Source organism: Dermacentor silvarum, chromosome 9, assembly GCF_013339745.2.
Source record: "Dermacentor silvarum isolate Dsil-2018 chromosome 9, BIME_Dsil_1.4, whole genome shotgun sequence".
NCBI classification, from domain to species: domain Eukaryota; kingdom Metazoa; phylum Arthropoda; class Arachnida; order Ixodida; family Ixodidae; genus Dermacentor; species Dermacentor silvarum.
This window is the reverse complement of record NC_051162.1, coordinates 146093045-146109147: the sequence shown is the minus strand read 5'-3', so window position 1 is coordinate 146109147 and position 16103 is coordinate 146093045. Positions and strand designations below refer to the sequence as shown.

Here is a 16103-nt window from a genome sequence, read left to right as displayed (position 1 = left end):
GAAAAGTACTCTGAAAATCTGTGACATCAGACGGACATGCTCGTACAAGAAGTTTGGCATGAAAAAAAGCAACAACTTTCGCCTTCATTATCTCTTTTAATAACCAAGATATTATACTATGAAAATAATGATAATAGACTGGTGAAAGAGTAGTTCATTGGTCTTAAGTGATTTAGTGTGTTTATAGCGCACCTTAAAAAATTCTTCAGCACTCAGTTTGGTTAACTGAAATTATTTAGTAAAAGGTCTAATGTAACATCCTCGCTGGTCTTTTTATGACTTCATTCAGCTGAAATATTTGCTCGGGCAAAGTTAGTTCAAGTGTGGTTTTATTGATCTTTCTGCGGCTGTTGCAGAGACCAAGCCAAGTTTACTTGTACACATTCCACAGTGGAGCGCTACTGTTCACAGCTGCGACTGCTGTACACCGAAAAAGATTGAAAAATAAGAATGTGGAGAGACAAGAACTTGCATGCATGACTTCCATTTCGGCCTACATCAAGAGAACTTCGTCAACACCATCAAACTACTATGCCTAAAGGTAACGATACAGTAACAGTGCTGAGATTAATTAGGCTGCCATTTATAACGCAAAATAAATATTCTATGAAGTGCATGAAACATAGGGTACGGTTACTAAAACGAGAACTCGCTGCAGAAACATTCACAGCTGCAACATGACAAAAACTGATATTTATTTGTTTACTAGTACTGAAAGTCCTAACACAGCTATCACTCCTTCGCTTGCGATGTCTCTGGGCAGTCTTGGGCAGCCCATTCCTTGAGCTGCTCGGTTGCGGTCGGAAACACGGATTTGAACTCGCTGAGTTCCTCGTTTGGGAACTTGATGAGGTTCTGCTCCGTCGGCCGGTTCGTGAATGGCGTCCAGAAACCTAGGAAGAATTGAAAAAAGAACAAAAGGATAAATATTCTGAGACCTGAAGACATTTCAGGGATATAGCATTTTTTCCAAGTAGGTTTTTATTGCAGAGTGCTGTGTTATGAACGCGAAAAACCATTTTCTCGTTGAAATGCCACTGTTAGAAGTTAAAGACAGGACCTCCCTGTATGCGGAATAAAGTTAACCATCTCCTCATGTTTGATACAATAAAAACACCTTTTCTTTGTATAAACACGGAGATGAAGATGCAACATTGTGTGCTGGTTGCCATGTTGATGCTGCATCCTGAATGTTCACGTCCTTTTGCGGTGTTCAAAACACACACACTTCATGGTTGCCTTTTGTCGTCTGTAACGACAAAACGGCCTATGTGACCAGAGCTAGTAGACAACACGGGCCACTGGGTAAGGTGTAGGACGCTATATAGATAGGCTCAAAACACTCAAAGTAGGCAAACAATGCTAGTAGCACTAACAACACTACATTGTTCGCGCATACTAGTACATGCTCAAAATTCTAATACTGTGTGGCATGGACCGGATGTGGAAATGCTCCGCTTTGTTTCAGATCCCGCAGTCAGTAAACTTTTGAGGCCGACTTTAGAAACGATTAAAGCCGTACTTGGAGTGAGTGATCTGGGATATCTTCACAGGGCGTGTTATCTCTTTTCAGCGACAGAAATGAAACGGAGTGTCTTCACGATGAAAGTGCTCCTCTATGTTCAACTCCATGTTAGAAAGAAGTGTCCTTCTCTGTGTAGGGAGTTTTAGTCGTCTGTATTACCATATTGAAAAGCATCTGGTGGTATGTTAAGTTTTTCTGTGCGACAGATGTAGCAGGCTTGAGGCCCAGGCTGACCATATTATTGACGGCTGCTAAGGCAAAGCTAAAGCTCTCTTAGAACATGACCTGCCACTAAATGCCTATCATCAGCTGGCCAAAGATTTCACTTTGCCAATAGCGTTTGCTCTTTGGTTACTGAAGCATTACCTACAGCACAATGGAGAGTAAATATGTAGAGCAGTCACATAAAGCTTATGAATTGTTTGCTATCAGTTTTTCTTCAGACCATGGTGGCTCGAGTGCCCACACTTTGAGAGTTTAGTTTTTACAATCTGCTTTTAATAATGAGAAAGAGTCTTTGTCTTTTGCAATGGTAGGAACTTTGGATTTTCTCTGCATGGGCCTCATAATCATCATTATTGGTTTTAATGGGGCTCCTAAAAGTAAGCCTGACAAAAAAAAATAAATGAAATTCTCAGGGCACAATAGTCGCCCCAAGAGGAATGTGTACGCCACTACAATATATACGGTATTTTTACTATGATTAATCGCTGTAAGTTGTAACCACTGTAAGATGTAACCATTTGCATTGCAAACTGGCGTCTCATGTTTACGGTGTTTACGGTGCGTGCCAATAGTTCGTGAATCAGGAACCTTAGTGTACCACAGTAACTCGCGCCACCTAGTTTGTTTACGTTAGGAAACTTTCTCCAACGGCACTGGTCAAAGCGTTAAAAGCCGCACTGCCCACGTTGGAATGAGCCCCATTCAGCCGAGACCAACGCGGTACGGACCTTGAATGCTCGGGTAGTCGGTGCGCAAGTACTTGTTGATGAGTGCGATGGGCTCGCCGGAGCGCGTGCGGAAGTGGTCGACCCATTTGACGAGCTCGCTCGCCGTGAGGCCGTTGACGCGCATCATGTCGCGCTGGCCGTTTAGGTACTCCCCCACGATGTACGGGTCGCGGTGCCGGCGTGGCTTCAGGTACACCACGATGCCCGGGTTTTCACGAGCGAAGTTCACCAGCTCCCGCTCGATGTACTCGCGCATTCCGCGGCTGCTGCCGTGCGTCTTGCAGAAGGTCAGCGTGAGCCTCTGGAGCTGGCACACGTATCGGCCGACGCCGTTGTACAGCGGCGCCTTAATGAAGGCGATCGCCTTGTGAGCCATGTCGCAACCTTAGTGCCGAAGCAGGAGTAGTCGCTCGGCACTGGTTAATCGAGAGTTGTCTATATATCTAACGAATTGTTTCGTTTCCCAACTTTAAACACGCTAGTGCGTGCTTCGCGAGGAGGGCGCCATTTTGAAAGCGTTCAGATTGGTCAGGTTCGGATTGCTGTCTACAACGGGAAACAAATCCGAAGCCTCTTGTTTGTCGTTTCGGTCTGCTAAATCTGGCGGGCGTTTCAGCTCGGCAGCCACGTACGCGAATCCAGGCGTCGAGCCAAGACCGGCTGGCTTCGCGAGTTCGCGCCAGAGTCGAAAAAGGCGCTCGCATTTCTGGCGGTGTGTGCGGGCGTTACCGTTGAGTGTGGGGTTGACTGGTGCAAGCTGTGCAAAGCGTTTTCCGCGTTGGTTCACCATGCTCCGGCGTCCGGTCAGCGTGCTAGCGCGGCCGCGTTACAACGGCGTTCGCAATCGTCGCCAGAGCTGACGCCGCCGGGGGAAACGATCAGCGATCAGCTGCGGCAGTACACGACGGCGTTGGCGTCACTCGCGCCGGCGCCAAAAAACTGCGACGTCGAGTGCCGTGTTCGTCGTTTCCGGGAAAACCGCGCGGCGACCGACGCCTACAAGATCAGGTAAAGTTTGGTTCGCAGTCTGCTCTTTCTCTCTCCTCCCCTTATTTGCAAGCGCGAGCGTGTCTCGGGCGTCTCTTGGGCAACCCCCCACTGCCGCCAGCTCGGCCGACGCCGACTAACCAGCCCGTGCGCTGCGAAACCGCTACGTTTATGCACTGCGCGTTCCTCTTTCCCTGCTTCTACTTCTTCTTCTGTTGTTTAACTGGTTCCGTTCGGGCGTTTTTTTCTTCTTTTTCTTCCGACCCGATCCCAGTGCGAACGTGCAACTGCGGAGCATGTCGTAGCGCGGGCTGACGAGCGCGCGCTAGTCTGCGAACGCGGCAACATCCCGAAGAACGCGGCACTCACTGCTGCGATCGCTGCCCGGGGCTGCCCCTCGGATTCGGCCCCCATCTCGCCGGTCTCAGCCCTGTTCACCACGAACTGAGCGGTTTCCACGGTACGCCAATGCCATTTCCTTTTCTCGTTTCTTTCGATCGACTTTTCTGCTTGAGATTGCTAGCAGAAGCCAACGGCGTCGCTTTGGCGCGATCCTCAAGGGTGATCGAATCGGCGACGCGATCTATTGCGCGCCAGCGTTGTATTTTTTTTTCCGCGGGCCCCCACTCCCGTGTTTCGCGATTGAAACGCAAATGCGTACGCAAATCTTCGCGCTGTTGCGGTCTTCGGTGTGCAGTGCGATGCTAACGTGGCGTGTGGCAAATTTTTTTGTTTTCCCTTGCCCCTTCGGAGGGCGCTGTTTTTTTTTTTTTTTTTTTTTTTTTTTTTTTTTTCGTATGTTCATCGGATGTGCTGACATTTTAACTCGCTGCTTCGAGTGTCCGCTGTTCTGGTTATTGTCATTTCCGTCGTGTATGATTCTAATGTACTGGGGAAGTCCCCTTCGGACTGTGCAGGGAGCTGTTCTAACCTGTTCGTCCCCGGAACCCGCCCAAAAAATTCCGGCTCAGCGATGGTGCCCGGTAGCTCGTGCACTGCATATCGGTATCGTCTTTTTTGTCGCGTGCACATCATTCTCTTTTTTCTTTTTAACACCGTTTCCTTTTTTCTTTTAGAACGCTTATGTGGGGGCGGGGGGGTCATTTTTCTTTTCTCTTCGCAGTATTTATGAGATATCATTGATAATCGCTTGTAATGCGAGTAGCGTCCGCTTCTCATTAATTCATGGAGAATTTCGGATTACCGTGGAGTTGCGCTCGCGAAATGGATAAAATAGGACCCTAGAATACTATTACAATTTTATCCCTATCACCGCAGATTGACGCTCGTAATCCGCCTGGGTAACGTGGAATTTTAAGTGTGTTGCACATTAATAATTTCTATCACCGAATACCCTCATCAGTTAGACAACGGCAGAATGGCATTTCGTCCAGTGATTGACAGCGCGGTGCAATCGGACTTAGTCGATTATTTGCCAGAATGCGCGCCATCGCTGCCAGCTCCCAGCGTCCAATGCTTTCCCGCACTGATTCATCAGTCGGCTCTCACTCAATTGCACAATTACTAGATGTTATTATGTTATTCTAAGATAACTATGTTATTCCCGCCCGATAATGTTACCCCCCTCCTCTTTTAGCCAGATAAGTTAACGCGCTGAAATTCATAGCATTGGCGTTCGAGCGTATTTTTTCTTTTTCTTTTTTTTCTGTTTTCGCTCTAGCGAGAAAATGCTGAACTTGAATCGCAGTATCGCGAACACGATTTTCCGAGCTTTTGACCAAGCAGCGGGCTGTACGCTTTAGCGACAATAGTTATTGACTACATATCGTTGTCAACCGCTTCGACTCAGCGTCGTGACTAATCGCGCGTCGCGGTAAACGTTTCTGCTGTGGGAAGCCGATATTCTCTTTGCAGTAGACCATATAAAGTGTACAGCGACCGTCGTGCCCGCGATATTATCTCTTTTAGTATCGCCTCTTTTATTCTCTTATCTTGTGCTGATTAGAGCAGCTGGCGTCGAACTTACTGCTGTGAGGTGTCCATATGATGTTCCTTTAGGAACAAAAGAAAAGAAAAATAATGTACACTGCTCTTAAGCAGTGCCGTATCTTCAGTGCCACGCGAGAACATACGGTTTGCAGCACTCGGACGCTTATCTGATGTTATCTGAAACAATGCCGAGTCCGCGGGAGCCAAGAGGCAGCAATGAAAGTGCATGCACGTCGTCATGCGTCGCGTAGCTGTCGATTAATCTGCTTCACCGGGGCTAAACGTCATCGTCCGATGCTGCCTTCCCGAAGCGTTCGCGACCTTTTCTGAAACATGACGCTCTATAAAAAGCACACGATCGTGATCGTGAGTCGCGTCATGATGTGGCCTTCGTAAAAGAAAAAAAAAAAAAAAAAAAAAAAACATGGCGGCGAAGATAGGCGCGGTCGTTGTGTGCCGTCTGTTTCAGCGTTTTCTCGTTCTCGCGCGCGATCTTTTGGACTTGCTGATGGTGCTCTCTTTTTATTATTTCTTTTCCGCTGCCTCGTCCCCTCCTTGTACGATGCACCCAGAAAAGTCTTGAGAATCCACGCATCCGTTCTTTCCCTCTATCTTATCGCACGCTCCGCAGAAGCGAGCGTTTTTGCCCCGGTTTTTCGCTGACCCGCCGTGAATTTGGGCCGTCTGCGCTAGGCGCTCGGCACATGATGGTAATTGTCGTCTGCTTCCTCGCCAAGTGCTGCCTTGCGAGCCGTGTTATTCACATTGAGCACCTCTATCCCGTAATTCAAGTTGAGCCGTTTTCCCATCATTTTCGTCCGCGTTATCGCGTCTATTCTGCATTTATTTGTTTCGCGCGTCGGCTCGCACCATGCAGAAGACGCGCGTTACGTTTTCAAATGGTATATACTTCTTTCCCGAAGCTATTGTCGTAAAAGAGACTCATCGGGCACGATCGTTCCATGGTTTCACTTGCCCCGCAAGTATACAGCGGCACTTTATCTTCTGACACTTGTGCGTTTTTTTTTTTTTTTTTTTTTTTTTTTTTTTTTGATGACGATGTAGTGCAAAAGCACGTTTTAGAAAGCGTTCTGACGTTATCACCAGCAGTGCCTTCTCAATGCCTGAAGCGGTGTGTAGGCGTCAAGAACCGTTTACTATTCGAGATTTGTTGCAACGCTGTATATTTGTCAGTGCATGTAGCCGACGGGACGTGTGCGCTCTCTTGCAAGTAAAAAAAAAGTGCCACGGCTGCGGTCTCTTTGCAGAGCCGACAGAGCTATAGCGATCGCGTCAGCGATCAGGAACGAGGACCGGCTTCGAGCTGGCATACATGCTTATTGTTTCATTCAGACGGTGTCGCAAGCGGATTAGCGGCTAACAGTGAACGACACCTTTATTTCTTTTCTTTTTTGTGTGTGTGTGTGTGTGTTTAAGAAATGAAAAGTGAAAAAAAAAAAAAAAAAGGGGGGGGGGGGGGGGGGGGGGACTGCGGCGTTTGTGTCCACCGCATCCGCAAGCAGGGCGGTTCAGCAAGCGTGAGAATGATGTTAAGTACGTATATTTGCCTAAAACTTCCTCCGCCTTCCTTTAAACGACTTCGTGACTTTGCGAACTAATTGATTTTCAAGAACTTACTGCGTTGTAAATGATTGAACAAAGATTAATAAAATTGTCTGACGTCAGGATTCCAGCTTAGGAACTCCATATAGTTACAGAATTAAGCCCCATATTGAAACCATTACGCCACGGATGCATGGACTAGCGGAACCGCTTCAATTTGCAGCGATTATACTTGTTCGCGTAGTCTTACTGCCTTCTGCATTAAAAAAAAAAAAGTATACATTGTTTTGAAATTTAGGCCTGTGAAGGCAGATAAAGCGCAATAAACGAAGCCACAGGAGCGTCTGATGACGCAAACACGAAGGTCAGGCAAATGCATGTACTAACCATCATTATTCTAGGCAATATACCATAATTTTCATATTTCCGGACGATCGCTACGCCAGACACAGAGTTCCCTATAGTAATAATTGTAGGAATCTCTATGGGTATGACTATGTCCTGCTGAATACGCCGGCTCTTGTAAGATCACAGCAGCATTGTTATCGGTCTGTGCTTGGCTGGTAGGCAACCCGTCAACACTGATTGCAGATGACACTTAGAGTGTACCCGGCAGATGACACTTACAGTGCCGTGGGCTGGTGTGATCAGCTTGTTATATCAGGAGGCTGGAAATGACAAAACCTGCGACAACGGCAAAGGCAGGCAATTCTGCGGCGAGAGCAAAAGTGTGGTGCAGATTAAGCTGGACATGTTAAAGTAGTGGGCATTGATACTGTATCCATGTATCATCGCGCAGTTAACCGACCACTGCCTAATTATTAATTGTTAAATTAGTCACAACATCTTTCAGTAGCGTAGGTGCAGTATTCTGATGCATAATTGCAGCGAAGAAAGGATGTCTTTCAAAAATAAAAAAAAAGCGCTGACGTTAACTTGATTAGCATTAAATCATCGTTTTGCCATCGCAGACACACGAAGTGGCAATCTCGCTGGCAACCGCAATGCCAAATGATACCACGGCACAGGTGTGTTACAGGATATATATCTCGTATATCTTGTAATCGCAGCGCTCTAGTTGAAACTCCGTAGTATCCCTACATCCTGGCTACAATTTCGTTACAATGGCTCTCCATCAACTGGCCGCGCTTGACGTGGATGTTTCTGTTGTGGATGGAGCGCTATCGCTCTAATATATATTTAAGGATATACATACCCGTTGAGTCAGTTTGACACACCCATTCTGGGGTACTGGGCAAGTTGTCTATACTGTAAACCAGACAGCAGCGAGTTGTCTATCCGGTCATACACTTAGTCTATAGACCATGTTGTCTGCTCGGCAAGACAGCAGCCAATCGATTTGGAGTGGCTGCTGGATTAGGAGCCGCTCGATTATTTACATACATCAGCAGCAGCTCCACGTACTAATTCAGTGCGTAGACCTTTATGTTTACAGAGTTCCCAAAGATACTTCCAGTTATAAGCCCGTTGAACAACCCACGTTACAATAGCCCATAAACATGTAGAACTCTCCAGCTGGCACCAGTATTTCTGTAGAGTTAAAAAGTTTAAAAGAGTGAATTTTACTGCTGCGTACAACAAGAAAGCTGCATGCGTGAGCTCGGTGTATGGGGCACGTTCCTTATATGTGAACACATCAAGAGCGTGCATGCCTATATAGTAACATTCATAGGACAAAATACTTCTTATTGCTTAAATTTGACTGTCGGAAAAGCATGACCGGAAGGTTTCTGGGGTCGTGAACGCACTGCTGCCGCAGAGCGGACAAAAAGGGGCCTTCCGAATTTTGAAATTAATGAAATTCTTGGCGTTTTACGTGTCAAAACCCACGATACGATTATGCGGCGTGCGTCGTTGTGGGAGGTACTCCTGATTGATTTGCACGTTAATCCCAGTACACGAGTGTTTTTACTGGGAAGCTGTATATGGCTAGGTTCTGGGGGATCGCGTCCGCGGACTAAGCGACGCGTAGAACAACAAAGTGGGCCGGTCCTGTTGATAGTGCAGAAAGGGTCCAAGCTCAATGGCACATACCCCTGTGGGCTCTGGCACCTGTAACGCGCCCTTGAACTACCCTTGTCAAACGGGGGACCCAAAGAGACAAAAAAAAAAGTGCGCTGTAGCGACGAACGCTTTTGTCCAAACGCTAGTCTATGGTGATGCATGTCGAAACGTCAGTGATAAAACGTAATACCCTACCAAACAATAGCTGTCTCTCATTGTCTCTTGACATAATCATTTCCCTAGTGACGTCATCAGTTGCCCCCTTTGACTCGGCCGGTATGGGTTTGCCGATTTTGTTAAAACACTCGCTGTATACCATAGTGACCACAAGGCGATGGTTACCGCGGTTACAAAATAAATGATGCACACCGGGGATCTTTGAGTGTATGTCTCTTTATTTGCTCATTATAGTCAACAATGATAAATATAAATTCACTATAGCAGACCCACCACGTCACAGCTTCGCTGGCTTCCATCTTAACAGTAGTGGAAGGGCTCTGAATTTTTGCATTTCGCCCGCGTCAAAATGCGGTGGGGATCGAACCTTCGAGCTCAGCAGCGAAAAACCGAATTTCGGGCCGCCGTTACGAATAAGCTTCATGAAGATTTTCGTTTCTCTGTGGCGTACATCATTCTTGCTTCGACAAAAGTATGGAGTGCCTGCTTGCAACGTCCCTTACAGTAAACAAGCAAATAAACATTTCTTATAAATTTAATAAACAGTCAGCATATTGAGTACTAAAGCACCCCCCCCCCCCAGCATATTCTAGCATATGTTAGCGTCGACCGGTGGTACTTTGACACCAGTGAGCGAGTGTAAAAACGCGCGCGCAACACAAAAGAGACGGACACGTGACGAGCGCTTGGTCCCCCGTTTCTTCTCTTTTGTGCTGCGTGCGTGCTTGCGCTTCTTGCGTCAGGTGTGCACCAACTGTATATTATAGGCCCTCAGCGAGTCCCTTTAAGTCGTGTATCGTGGCAGATAACGTCGGGGCAAGTGTTTTAATCTCTCCCGTAGGCCTCGCCGTGCCGTTGTTCTTCCTCTCTCGGCCGCGACGCCTGAGTTATCATCGCCCCAACGGGCCTTGCAGATGGTTTTGATTAATAGAAGCCCCCCCCCTCCCCCCTCCCTTCCTCCTCCATTTTTTATATCTAGTCGTGAGCGTCACATAGCTGTCAGCGCTCGCGTGGCGCAGTCGTATTGCTCGCGTATAAAGTTACACTCGTCACGCTCGCAGACTGCCTTGGGCTCGAAACGGCGTGTGCTTCGTGGTGTAAAACACTCGAGAAAAAAAAAAAAAAAAAAAAAAAAAAAAAAAAAAAAAAAGATGTAACGGTCATTTCTCTCTCGTCGGATGTGTTGTTCTTGGGCACCCGAAAGCTTCCGAGGAGGCTTGCGTCTCTGAGGGTTTGGTGCATGCATGCTGCACAATCGCGCGAACACCCCACCTCCGTGTGTTCGCGAATCGTAATTCAGCCCCGAAATATCGTGATAAGACTGTAGGGCGTGGTGCTACATTTTTTTTTTTTTATCCGCGAGCGAAACAAGCAAACGCGTATATACAGTCGACCGCAAAAGTTTACGGACCACGGGATCTCGCAAGGAAAACCGTTGAATTTTCCAGCTGCCTGTAACAGCAGCCAGTATAGAAACCGTATACATCACAGCGCTGTTTGCATTATACTATAGATATTCACTTTCTTTCTCAGATCCCGTGGTCCGTAAACTTTCGTGGTTGACTGCACGTACACCCGGCGACAAAATAAGCCGGGGCATGAAATCTGAGAACAAGCTGAATAGCTAGCTCCGCTGCCTCACAATGTAGCCCGGTATTTGCATTTTGGGCTTCGACTAGAATATGCTAACAATATTGTCGTATACAGTTTTACTTGCTACTGCTACAGGCTACGAAGATATTCAGCTTTTTCTCAGACTTCGTGTCCCGGTTTATTTTGTCGCCGGGTGTACGTACATACATACATACATACATACATACATACATACATACATACATACATACATACATACATGCATGCATGCATGCATACATACATACATACATACATACATACATACATAATACATACATACATACATACATACATACATACATACATACATACATACATACATACATACATACATACATACATACATACACACGTACGTACGTACGTACGTACGTAACGTTGTATATGAGCGGTGGCTGCAAGCTCCAGCAAAAAAGCTGCTTAATGGCGCAGAATGGGGCGCATATCCATAGAGAACAAGGTGTCCAAGACTTTCGGCGGTGCACGGGGCTCGGGTTTCGGTTCTCGTGCCCAAGCACGGCGTTGGTTCTCAGTTTCCCGGATTCTGCGCGTCATTTCCACGAGCAATAAAGGCGCCTAGTGTCCTTTAGTTTTTAAGGTCTCGAAAAGTGTCCATCTATGCGAGCTTTCTCGTGACGCATAAAGTGGTGTTTCAAAGGGAAAAGTGTCGCGCGGAGGCTGAACTACGTCGACGCTATACCCGAAACTATATATAGGCTTTATCACGCGGTCAAAATGTCTTTCTGCAGTTCACCTTGAAGTACGATTAAGGCTGCAAGTTGGGTTAGTTGGATCGCATTCGTGGTCTTCGATCGTGCCGAGTTTTGCGTGGTGTCTTGCAGTGGTGCTCGCGTGTTTCCTGACTTCGGGTGGCTATCCACGTTTGTGACCGTGGAGGACTTCCTTCTCTGTCGATGTGGGAACATTATAGGCATGCGCGCTTTTCATCGCGTTTCGAAGCTTTTTTGGCGCTTACGTTAGCCCCGTGCAAGCACGGGTGGGAGACATTTCTTTAGCGTAGTTTATATTTGGGTGCGAGATACGTTAAGCACCCGTTGAAACTGTTGAATGTATTTTCTATGGAAAATACATTCAGTGCAAGAGGCACGTTTTTTTTTTAATTTTTTTTTTTTCAATTCGGGACGTGTGTTTCGCAAATGTATAGCTGAATTTTTTTTTCTTTTGCGTCTTTTCAAAGGCCAACTGCGACGAAATTTCACTCTGGCTAAATAAAATTGGTTTTAAATTATCGAGTATGTGTGCGTATACTGCCGGAAAAATCTTGGCCAAGCTGCGGAGCTGATAATATTGTCTATTTGCAAACCTTTAAGCGGCAACTTAGCAGACGACTCGGGAGCGCCTGGTCGTTAGCGGATATGACGCAGGTACCAGAACATGGCCTCAGAGATCTTTCAGCGCAATTTATCGGAGGCCACGTAAGGGTACCGCCCTGGGTTTCTCAACGTTTTCCGGGTTCTGCGTCATTTCCGGCAAGCGGTAACAGCAGCGTTTACTATGGGTTGCGGTATCAAAAAAAAAAAAAAAAAAAAAGGGGGGGGGGGGGGGAGAGAAGCAGGTCTACTTTGGCGAGCTTTATAGTTGAGTTGGCTGTTCAACCAAGATTAATTCTTACTCTAGCCTACAGAGCAACAAAGAGGAGAACGCAAAAAAAAAAAAAAAAAAAAAAAAAAAAAAAAAAAAAAAAAAACAAGTTGCTATGCGCACAGTTGCTGCTGCTTCGGATTCCCGTCTTTTCTCCGAGCGGCACCAATGGAGAAAAAAGAAAATGAAAAAAGAAATAAAAATCACGATTTCATATACGTGGCTCTATAGCTCCGTTGACCCATTTCGGTTCATTAGCCACTCCCCACCACCCATGGACAGTCCTCCAGTTTATTATCTGACTGCATTAACGTGACCTTGGTTATAGCTGGTTGAAACGATCGTCTGAAACTGGTTTCGTGGTGACACAGCCCGCAGTCTCTTCCTTTTTTTTTTTTTTTTTAAACACGCACACAAGCAAATTAATGCGTGGAAGTGACGCGAAATTGCGTAGCCGTGCGCGCCGCGGCACTGAAGATTTATCTCCGATACTCGGCCCCCATTCTCCTCCTGACCGACGCGCTCACACCTGTGTGGGCAGCCGGTCACGTGGTAGAGGTATAGAGTGGATGGGAGAGAGAGAAAAAGAGAGAGAGTGTGTAAGAGAGTGTAGTGCGAGTGAGCGCTTCAACAAAATCTTGCAGTGTGGTGAACGAGGTTTGAATCTTGGATCAGGGACCTCAACGAGGTGCGATTTGAGGCTAACGCATTTCTCTGGCATTGGCCTCCCCGAACAACCCTTTTTCCTGCTTTTGTTTTTTTTTTTTTTTCTCTGGCATTTCCGTTGCACCGACAGGGGTGAAATTTTGCTACCGCCAGAGCACCGGAAATGAGGCCGACTTTAAGGTCAGTGGCTTGCCCGAAACGTGTCGGGTGCAGCGGAAGGCGTGACGTTCCAAACGAAGTCTATACGTTCGGCGTTGTAACCAAAACCTTTCCTGGCATGTTTACTTCGGCGCTGTGCGGTCTGACCGGGGTCGCTGTTCTGGGCAATGTCTAATTCCGCCATGTTGTCCCGTTCGGCTCCCCAACAGGTGTGATTGGCTTACAAGGCGACAGAGCCCTCTCTGATTGGCTCGAAACGCCAACATTGCGGAATTTACATTGAGTCCATAACAGCAACCCGGGAGCGTTATACGTACTATGGCCAAATGCCAAATTCTGCAGTGTTGTCACCTCTGACTGGCTGATAGGACAGCTAAGCCGTCTCTGATTGGCTCGAAACCATTGACAAAATATGTCGGAATATGACGCCGACCAGAATAGCACTTTGGTGTGACTGATAGATGGATGATAGATAGATAGATAGATAGATGATAGATAGATAGATAGATAGATAGATAGATAGATAGATAGATAGATAGATAGATAGATACTGTGTTACAAATAACTGGTAGTTCATAAGTAGTTGTCGATAGATAGAATGATATAATATAAAAAAAAGCACCATAGAAATAACAGTTTACAAAGATGAGGCACGAGAGTATTAAGGAAGTATACTATATAGTACCGGTTCAATTAAACGCATTTTATTTGTGGTTCCCGCTGTCTCTCTAACTGGAGCGGTCGTTGATGTTGCCGCAGCAGTGCACGATAAGCTTGTCGCTTCGCGTCGCGTAAAACGGTGTAACGCAGACGGCAACTATGTGACGCAGCTGGTCGCTGCCTCATACTTTCATGAACCGCGCCCTTTTAATTGTCCTCGTTCAGGAACGGTCGATTCGCTTTCCGTTCAACGGAACGCCAGCTGCTGCGGTCTCGGCAAACGCACGTTGTTCCATCTACCATCGTTTACAATCCTCTATACAACGCGCCCGCAAATAAATAAAAAAAAGCAAAGTGATAGTTTTGAGCAGCAAGGTGGCATTCACATGCCGTATCTCTGGCGCTTTTGAACTTGAAAAGTAGAGGCACGGAGATAAGACAAAAAGACAAAGAAAGCCGCATTTAGTAATGGGCTGAAATAGCTGCCCGTCTTTGCAGAATATTTTCATACACGCTGGAGTTTCCGTGACATGGATGCAGTGCGTGACGTCACGAACATTCGGTGCTGCCTCCGTGGTACTGTGGTTCAGTGCTCAGCGATTGAAACGCGATATTCAGAGCGCGTGGCTTGCCCACACAGGGAACCGAGCGCAGCGAAGGATGAAAGCGAACGCGGAGCGCAGCCGGAGATGGGAAAGACGGCGATGGAGAAGAGAACGCGAGGAGGAATGCGGAGGAGGAGGGCATGGTGAAAGCGTGAGAAGCGTATAGTGCCGCGAAAAACTTGCTCTGCGGCGCTTATGGCTACGAGATGGCGCCAGGGTAGCGCGCGTCGTCTGTATGGAAACGAAAGCGCTGCATGAGCGGATGTCTGTCTGCGACGGCTGCTGTGAATCGCGCCCACGCGTCACCTCCCCCCCCCCCCCCTTTCGTGCTGCCTCTCGCGATTTCCCGATTACCGAGGCAGTCGCGTCACACTTCGCTCCGTTTGCAACGTGCCGCACGATGACAGGTTGTCCGCGCCGGCCAATATATCGCGAAATGAAAACATGTATTGAGCCGCGCTCAAATTTCGCATTAGGGAGTATCGTAATCGTCGGTGATTTTTTTTTTTTTTTTGGTGCCGCATGAAAGCAAGAGCCTTTGTGATGCGTTGCGACTGCATTCGGCCCCTCAGCGATGACCTATAGCACTCAAATAAGCGCCGGCCGGCACGCGGTCCGAGTATTGCGTTTCGATCGCTCAGCACTGTATACATATGCATCGCCCACTATAGATGACGTTGTGGCTCTTTCAGCTTCCTATGCGAGTGCTGCCGGCGCTAGCCGTTTGGACCTTGAACTACCAAGGAAATGAGCTTTGAACAGCAACAGAGGCGCGCCCTTCGTGCGTTTCGAACACCGCGAGATGACGTCAACATCCGTGATGCAGCATCAACGTGGCAACTCGCCACACCTTGTTTTTGTTTCTTGTTTTTTTTTTTTTTATCATAACCTGAGGAGACGGTCACTTTACTCACGAAACGGAGAAGCTGTCTGCACTATATAACCGTGGCACTTGTAAGATGGCAGCTGTGAGAAAAATAGACTTAGCTGTACTAGTAAATTACGATCCTACAATAAAAAAAAAAAAATATTAAAAAATAAAGAAAACACTCTTGAAGCAAAAACGAAAAACTGGTGGTGGACGCCGTGACGTCGTCGAGTTTGGCGACGTCTGCTAGTGAATAACTTTACTTTTCGATGGGCAAAGATGCACGATCACTACAACATTGCATTCTGAAGGCGCCAGACGCTGAATATAGCAAACGTCGAGTACGCTTAACTGCGCCAGAATGGCCCATATGCGAGAGAATACTGCGAAATGTGTGTCGTCACACTGACGTATACGTACCAGCGCCGGCGTTATACGGCGCGAAATTCGAGACATTTAAATGCAGTGCTAATTTCCTCCTCTAATAACCAGTCTATTACCGCGAAATTAACGAAAATTAAGTTTTCAGAGCCTACACTGATTTATAGGGGTTCTCTTTAGTGTCTCTTTAAACGGTGTTTTTTCTTTTCCACGTTTGTGACGTATCGGTGAACCGGTATGTTACCGGTGTATGAATCGACACTCGAAAAACGGTTGTGTGTCTGAGCTCTTTCAACCAGTCTCGGGGTATAGTTGACTGTACTACGTGCTCTTACACTGACTCTTCA

At 47.0% G+C, this 16103-nt stretch overlaps 3 protein-coding genes across 3 annotated transcripts in view; 2 read left to right on the top strand and 1 right to left on the bottom strand.

The window, feature by feature from the left end:
- The window catches only part of LOC119464500 (protein dispatched homolog 1-like), a 116221-nt gene that overhangs the window by 47698 nt on the left and 52420 nt on the right, over positions 1–16103 (top strand).
- Positions 675–3007, bottom strand: LOC119464499 (39S ribosomal protein L43, mitochondrial). The gene is made up of 2 exons (XM_037725497.2): positions 2479–3007; positions 675–893 (listed from the first exon to the last, which is right to left on the bottom strand). The coding sequence occupies exons 1-2, from the start codon at positions 2852–2854 to the stop codon at positions 733–735; spliced, it is 537 nt and encodes a 178-aa protein (XP_037581425.1). The 5' UTR covers positions 2855–3007; the 3' UTR covers positions 675–732.
- The window catches only part of LOC119464495 (uncharacterized), a gene marked incomplete at its 5' end in the record, with an annotated part of 143195 nt that continues 130174 nt past the window's right edge, over positions 3083–16103 (top strand). The window contains 1 exon segment of the mRNA XM_049655445.1: positions 3083–3486. Within this exon segment, the coding sequence (XP_049511402.1) occupies positions 3083–3486 (404 nt within the window).

What these genes read in the sequence shown, in the direction of transcription:
- LOC119464499 (XM_037725497.2), bottom strand. Translation starts at nt 2,854, where the DNA reads ATGGCTCACAAGGCGATCGCCTTCATTAAGGCGCCGCTGTACAACGGC. An exon ending in CGACTACCCGAGCATTCAAG is followed by an intron (nt 894 to 2,478) that starts GTCCGTACCGCG and finishes AATTCTTCCTAG; the next exon opens with GTTTCTGGACGCCATTCACG.